The sequence below is a fragment of the Penaeus japonicus genome, unplaced genomic scaffold, assembly GCF_977035675.1.
Source record: "Penaeus japonicus unplaced genomic scaffold, GWHDUDI00000001_assembly GWHDUDI00000013, whole genome shotgun sequence".
NCBI lineage: Eukaryota > Metazoa > Arthropoda > Malacostraca > Decapoda > Penaeidae > Penaeus > Penaeus japonicus.
This window is the reverse complement of record NW_028234415.1, coordinates 30,618,857-30,626,356: the sequence shown is the minus strand read 5'-3', so window position 1 is coordinate 30,626,356 and position 7,500 is coordinate 30,618,857. Positions and strand designations below refer to the sequence as shown.

General features: G+C 35.6%; 2 protein-coding genes across 10 annotated transcripts in view; one reads left to right on the top strand and one right to left on the bottom strand.

Moving 5' to 3' along the window:
- The window catches only part of Opa1 (Opa1 mitochondrial dynamin like GTPase), a 25,214-nt gene extending 20,908 nt beyond the window's left edge, over positions 1-4,306 (top strand). For all 9 annotated transcript variants that reach the window (XM_043033161.2, XM_043033158.2, XM_086543400.1 and 6 more), the window contains 7 exons: positions 350-564; positions 999-1,138; positions 1,446-1,563; positions 1,690-1,896; positions 2,060-2,153; positions 2,309-2,419; positions 2,994-4,306. In XM_043033161.2, the coding sequence (XP_042889095.1) occupies positions 350-564; positions 999-1,138; positions 1,446-1,563; positions 1,690-1,896; positions 2,060-2,153; positions 2,309-2,419; positions 2,994-3,058 (950 nt within the window). In that variant the 3' untranslated portion in view covers positions 3,059-4,306. The remainder of the gene's footprint in view (positions 1-349; positions 565-998; positions 1,139-1,445; positions 1,564-1,689; positions 1,897-2,059; positions 2,154-2,308; positions 2,420-2,993) is intronic.
- Positions 4,307-4,866: 560 nt separating this feature from the next.
- The window catches only part of LOC122264323 (uncharacterized), an 8,072-nt gene continuing 5,438 nt past the window's right edge, over positions 4,867-7,500 (bottom strand). The window contains exon 6 of the mRNA XM_043033162.2: positions 4,867-7,357. Coding sequence (XP_042889096.2) covers positions 7,214-7,357 — 144 coding nt within the window. The 3' untranslated portion in view covers positions 4,867-7,213. The remainder of the gene's footprint in view (positions 7,358-7,500) is intronic.

The window sequence follows — 7,500 nt, the reverse complement described above, 5'->3', positions numbered from 1 at the left end:
GAGTGACACTGAGTGACACTGAGTGTACATGTGGGTATGTGTATGAATGACAGTGAATGTGCATGTGAGTGACAGTGAATGTGTGTGTGTAGGTGAAAGTAAGTATACAGGTCTGTGAAAGTGAGTGTGTGTGTGTGTGAGCGAGAGTGAGAGAGAGAGGGAGCTAGAGTGTATGTGTGTGTTTATGAGTGAAAGTGAGCAAGTGTTTGTATTGGTGTAACTAAACCAAAATTATATATTCTAATTTCTCAGAGGGTAGATATAATTTCAGGTCTTTCTGTTGTATATTGATACCCTAGCTAATTATGCATTGCATTGCTATTGATTCTTACAATTTTCCCTCTTACAGGTACATTCAACACAACAGCAGATATTAAGCTGAAACAGTGGGCTGATGGCATGCTCCCCAAGAAGTGTGTGGAAGTTGGTTGGGAAACACTGGAGGATGAGTTCAGAAAGTTCATGGAGAGAGCTAAAAATTCAAAGGACCATGACAACATTTTTGACAGCCTGAAGGCCTGTGTTGTAGATGAGGCAATGAGGCGCCATGAGTGGGAAGATAAGGTGTGCATTTGTCAAAAAATCTGTTAAGGATGATGAATACAAAGAATGTATTTATGTCTTGTATGTCTTAGAGCTCAGTGTTTCATGATTTGTAGGTAGCTTACTTATTTTACTTGTATGTGTGAGTGTTAAATATTGAAATTATTTGCTTGATTAACTAAAAAAAACAAGGACAGCACATACAAAGAATAGAAATAAGGTAACTTCAGTTAATAGAACATTAACATACACATTTGCAATACTGTTTCTTCTACTAAAGAAATTTTACATTTCATTATTGACCATTTTGAGAGTAGTCATGTAGTCTTTGTTGTTCAACTTCTTATGATTTATCTTTAAAAAGAAAATTTTGGTCATCATTTAAAAAATTTAAAGCTTTATAATTGTTTCCTTAGTATAAAATAATACTAAACGTATTGCTTTTATTTTATAAGGCTGCTGATGTGTTGAGGGTCATCCAGCTGAATGCCCTGGAAGATCGATCTGTCCATGACAAGCAACAGTGGGATGCAGCTTGCAAGTTCTTGGAGGATTCGGTCAAAGACAAGCTTAACACCACTGAGTCTACTCTGAGGTTTGTTCATTAGAAATTTTAGAGAACAGAAGATCAATCATCTGTATTTCTTTCCTTTTTTTTTTTCCCCTTTTTTTTTCACATCCCCCCCTTCAGCTTTTTTGCCTTTCCTCTTCCTTCTCCTACTCCCTCCTCTCCACATTCTCTACCTCTAGCTTCTCCTCTTCTTCCTCTTCTTCATTTTATCCCTTTTATCATTGTCCTCTTTCTCTTTTTTTCATCAACTTTTGTCATGATGTGCTTTGTAAAGATTTTACAGAACTAATTTTAGACAAGACACCTCATATTTCTTTTTCCTTTAACACAGAGAGATGGTTGGACCCAGCACCAAAGAACAATGGTTGCATTGGTCATATCCCACAGAAGAACAGAGGAGGAGAGCAGCAGTCAAATCAGAACTAGAGAATATCTTGAAGTCTGACTATGTAAGTTTGAAGTTGTGGAGTTGGATTGCTATGTAAATTTATTGATAAGTATTTCAAAATTCTTATTTTTTTTTCTTCCATTCAACTCCGCTTTTAATAGAGATTATTTGTCCCATTTCTTCACAGAAACACAAGAACACACTTACGTATGATGAAGTAACCCAAGTTCGCAAAAATTCACAAGCACAAGGGGTCGACGTGGACAACGAGTTTATTCGTGAAACATGGCACCCTGTCTATCGAAGACATTTCCTCCGACGTGCGCTAGCCAAGGCGTATGATTGTAGAAAGGCCTTTTATGCTTATCATCAAGGGCTTGAAGGAGAGTTAGGGGTAAGCATTGTGTAAATTTTATTGAAAATGTGTGTGTGCGAGTTACAACTAATGCTCTATTGATGGTGTTGTAATGATGGCTTGTTGTGGGATAAGTTGAAGGGATGTTACTTGAGGATATCACTACTTTAACAAAGTGAAATCTTTTCCTTTCATATCTCAGGTGGAGTGTAATGATGTAGTACTCTTCTGGAGGATTCAGCAAATGATAAGAATAACAGCAAATGCTCTTAGACAGCAGGTTATGAATCGTGAAGGTATGTCACAAGTCAATGATATCTTGATGATTAGGTATTATTTGTATACATAAATATCAGTAATGTAAAAGAAATTATTATTCCTTTTTCATGTACAATCATTGGTTATAGAATTTGTCTTTCTGTCTTATATGTACCATCTTTTCTTTTTTCAGCACGGAGACTGGAAAAAGAAATCAAAGAAGTTTTAGAAGAATATGGCTGCGACCGTGACAAGAAAGAGCAGTTATTGACAGGCCGTCGAGTAATGTTAGCAGAAGAACTCAGTAAGTTTTTTGGAGTATTTTAAGATGGCTTATTTACATTGTGTTTATATAAATGTATATATAATAGGAAAAAAGAAAAACAAAATAATGTCATGAGTAGCCCAGCTATGCTGTATAAAGGGAGAGGAAGGGTTTCTAGAGGAAGGGAGCATATGATGTGATGGTGGATGTAGTGGTTTCTTAGAAGTAGCCATATAGAGGGAGGATTGGGTGGGAGAAGTGACCCAGACAACAGGAGATGGCCCAGTGAGGTTGCAGGTTGTATAGGAATAGGGGGGATAGCTCTTAATGACCTTGGGACTGGAAGAAAACAGCCAGATAGTACCTGATTTACTAGTTCACACCCACTAGGTCCCATCCATACCAAAATAGAGGTGGAACAGCATCCACCAGTATTTATTAGTAGTTGCTGACACATAAACTGGGCTTGATGGTGCAATTTAACTATCTGTAGTCAGGCATAAGCACCGAATGCAGTTTATTATGTGTAGAAAATAGACACGTCTTGCTTAAAAGGATTATTATGATGATGTTTTATTCCTTTTATTATTCATATTCTTTTCTTCTACCACAGAACGAGTCAGACAGATCCAAGAAAAACTAGAAGAATTCATCTATGCATTGAATGCTGAAAAATAATGCAGGAGAGGAAGATTTCTCAACTGAAAGTATCCCAGTGAACTTAAAGATGAAACTCTGTAGTGTGTTTCTAGTTGTTGGTTATTTATAATACATCTGAGGAATATGAATAATATATTACAAAGCAGATATATTGTTTCAGGTGTCTTTAAGGTACTGTGGTGGAACATGGAAACTACTCACTCTAGCTTCACCGTCTGTTAGTGTATTGGCTTTATATTGTTTATTGGATGAGTTTGCTTGGTAGGGTATTAGTCTTGAGATTTCTACAAGAAGACCCAAAACGGTGAGATAACGTCAAGCTTCTTAGCTGCTGTGTGCAGAACATTTCTCTTTCACAACTTCATCTTGCAAAGTCAATAATGCGGTTAGCATCACTTACTTGATCTTGTGAATTTCCTTTGTCTGGTTACAAAGACAGGCTTCAGATGTATATTGAAATATAAATATCAGAGTAATGTCTAGAAAAGGCTAATATATTAAGATTTTATGACATGTAAGAGCATCAGTGCTCTCAACATATTTAAATAGGCTGTGCTCTATGTTCCACACATAATTTTGTTGGCATCAGGAAATAACATAATGAAAGGAGCCAAAGGGACTTATGTTAACCACTTCCATAAAAAGAATTATTGGTGTCTTCATTATTTATAGAGGATGATTATTGCCATATGTTTTAAACATATTTTTTAATTCCTTTGGTGACTATAGGTCACAGTATATGTAAATGATGAAGTATTAACTAGACTAGTCAAACTTTGATGCTCCTAATATAAATCATCATTCCCCCTTTCATACACAAGTCTTGGACATTCTTAATAGGTTGTATTTTGATTGGCTAAGAGACTGAGTCCTTTGAGGGGTATGTACATAGTTTCTTATTTATTCATGGGTGTGTTTTAACTCAAGTAGCCAGACATATTCATCCTGTGGCTTATTAATTTAATTCTTCTTCATAAATAGGAACTTGTTAAAACTAAATTTTCATGCAACATGTAAAGTTTGCTCCCAGGAACATTAGAAAATTCAAGTTGAAAGGAGTATAACATCCACTGACCCAACTGAATTTGAGATGAATGAAAGCTGTTCAAACTGTTCAAAATATTGGTACATTTAAGAGGAATTTCCCAAAATGTAGAGAGAATCTCTTTACATGAGCATTCCTCTGGTTGCATTTAAAATAATAACACATCTTTTGAATATTTGCATATACTGTATGTTTTGTAAATAAAGTTTACCATGCTACAATATTTTGTATTTTATCAAACTTTAGAAGGGAAGGAGGGAGAGTGAGTGCGTGAGAGGAGAGTATGACAGCTAAATCTTCCAGTCCTCTCATGCCCTGAGACTTCCTACTGGTTACTCTTATCAGGACTTTGTAAGACTGACACATCAAGATGCCATTCATAACAAGGTGTTTTGCCATGCCTTTCTCATGTTGCTGAATGTCCTCACTCTTATTTCAAAGTATATGCCATGGTAGACATTCATTTCTGGCGTAAAAATACCTAAGGCCATTAGCAGGAGAGAAACAGAACTCATTTTGGAGCACACAGCTTGACTAAACCAGCATTGCCAAGCAGACTATTTTTAAATTTGATTCATTGGAGAGTTGCGTATGTAACTTGATCTATTCATAAGGGATCTCTTTCATTCAACTATGCATTGAAATTGACTCATTTTAGACAAAAAAAATCATTTTAAAAGTCCTAATAAACTATTACAAACATATTGACTAGTATTACAAAAACAAAGGAGGAGAAAACACCTACAAGCAAGCACAATTCAGTGGAATAAAAACATGTATAATCAATGTGTTCCTTTATTTGTGATAATCATACTATTAAAACAGATGTGACAATGGAGCATATGCTTAATTCTGGAAACACAAGTAAATGTCTTTCAAGAGTTGGACCTCTAGAATTGGGCCTATCTATGTATCTACAAGGTTTATTTTCCATAATAGTGCTCACATTGTGGATATGAGGATGGTATATGTCCATTTTATTATAATTTTTTTTAACTTTATAGTGTACAATCTGTTTTAAAAATAAAGACAGTTATTCTTATAACTCACAGAAAAGAAAAGTAATATTATACAGAGTAATTCATTACAAAAATAAAGTGAGAAATACATAGATAAGCTGCAATATAAATTTCTACAAAACTCAGGAGATAAATATCACATTGAATGACTCTTTTAACCCTTCTGCGACAAACACTTTTTGAGGGGTTGGAACAATTTCACACTGCACTTTTTGTTCAAAATACAAGGTAATCATTCCTTTAATGCATCATAACCTATAGTAATTAGATAACTTTGCATATATATCATGTATATACACACACAAATCATGCCACAAGTCTAGAAAAAATAGAATATCTTTAGATGTGGCCCATCTCAAAAGGGTTAAACAAGCTTTGATTAAAGGTACCTTAAATCCATGGCTAGGTTTTACATATTAGAAAGACATGCAAAAAGCCTGTGAAACAAAGAAACTCAGGAATGTATATAAGGAACCAATGAGTATTAACCCACTCACGACGGGGGCATTCCAGCTTTGAATGTCACAATGCCGGGGCTTTCGAGCGCTTAGGCCTAAACAATTAAATGGCTGGCACAATATTGTGCCGCCCAGCCACTGGGCTTTTGAAAGAGCGGTACAGTAGTGTACCACCCGTCCAGAGAGGGTTAACAGTAGTTTTCCAAGAATAATGATGTGTTGCCTTTGTCACTCGAAACTTCTGTATGACCCTAATGTAGAGACTTCAAATAGCTAATAATAATGCCACTTGATGGCAGTTTGCAACAACTCATTGCTAAATAGCTAAATTTTCTTACTCAACATTTCTATATTACCCTTTTCTCACCTGTGAACTATCTTTTTAGTTAAGGTGCACCAATATGTAATTGAGGAAGAACAATGGTGAAATCATGGTAAAGAATGGGAACACAAAGTGTAAGATCCTGGGATTATCAAGAGTGCAAAATAACAATAATGGTGGGAGTGACCTAACTTCTGGATCCTACAGTATGCAAAAGTTAATTCCTGGTAATATAGATCTGACATGCCATCAATACTGAACAGATCATTTAAAAATGTAGACCGGAAACTTTTCTGACAAATGAGATTATCATTCCTCAATATCATAAAAGGAAAACTGCATAAAAAAATGATTAATCTCTGAATTACTTTGTGACAAGATATTCTCAGATTCTGTCAATGATTTTTTAAAACCATAAAACTATATTGCAATATGTAATATATTTCATAATGCTAAGAGCATCCTTTTTCAACAAGATTAAACGAATAAGAATAGGAGAACATGTGGACTCTTTCCAATAAAAGTCTTTGAAATACAAATATACATATACATATATATACACACCCTTTTGTGGACAGGTGTCTTGACATACATAACAATCCTGTTCATTCCCTAAAAACAAAACAGAAATCATAGTGTACATGATAACTGTCATGACACTAGTTTCAGAACTACAGCTTTCCAACGTCACTCTTAACTCATTCGTGCCGGCTGACATGCTGATATGTTTTGTGGTTTTTGGGTCAGACGCCAGCGAGAGATATTTGGTCAAGGCTGGCGCTCAGGGTGAGCGAGCGGACAGCCTTGGCCCGAGGCTAGTGCGCTCAAGAATCCCGAGGCGTTAGGCTTATGCATTTGAAAACGCTGGCATTCTGACCACTCGGAGCCAGAACAGCCCCGGCGTGAATGGGTTAACTAATTTTTTGCTGGTTTTAAGGCAAACTGCATGTTAGACTAATCTGTACTGCTGTGAGCATGGAGCACCCATCCCAAGCACCCATCCACAAAGGGTAAACAAAGATTTGATAGCTGTCAAGATGTCAGAATAAAAAAAAGTTGTAAATAATTATATAAAACACTGTTCCTGTCACAACTCAACTCTACCTTTAAGTTTCCCAAAATAAACTTTTACCTTTATTGTATATCACTTTGCTTGCTATCTTCCTGAATAGCTAGGAACTAAATGATAACAAAACAATAACATTAAGGCACTAGTAGATTAGAAATAGTATCATTCATTTTGGAAGACCATTAAACATTGGAAATCTATAAATCTACAAAACATATTAACAAGAATAATCTTCAACAGATAATCAATCTATAAATGATCTACATAGTTGATACTTCTGCTAGGTTTGCTTTTGGGGGCTCCAGAGGCATTGAGAAAAGGTACATTGGCTGTCTAACATTGAAATAGTACTTGTAATAAGTGTGATCTGCTGTGAAACCCCTCTTGTAATACAGCTCACGTGCCTGAAAGTATGAAATCCCCTTTAATAAAATCATAGAATTACATGGAAAAGCTCAAAATCATAGATTCAAATACTTCAAGTGTTAGCATGAGAGACAATTTTGGCAAAAAAATAAGGTTAACAGACTTCAAGGCTGTAAAAGAG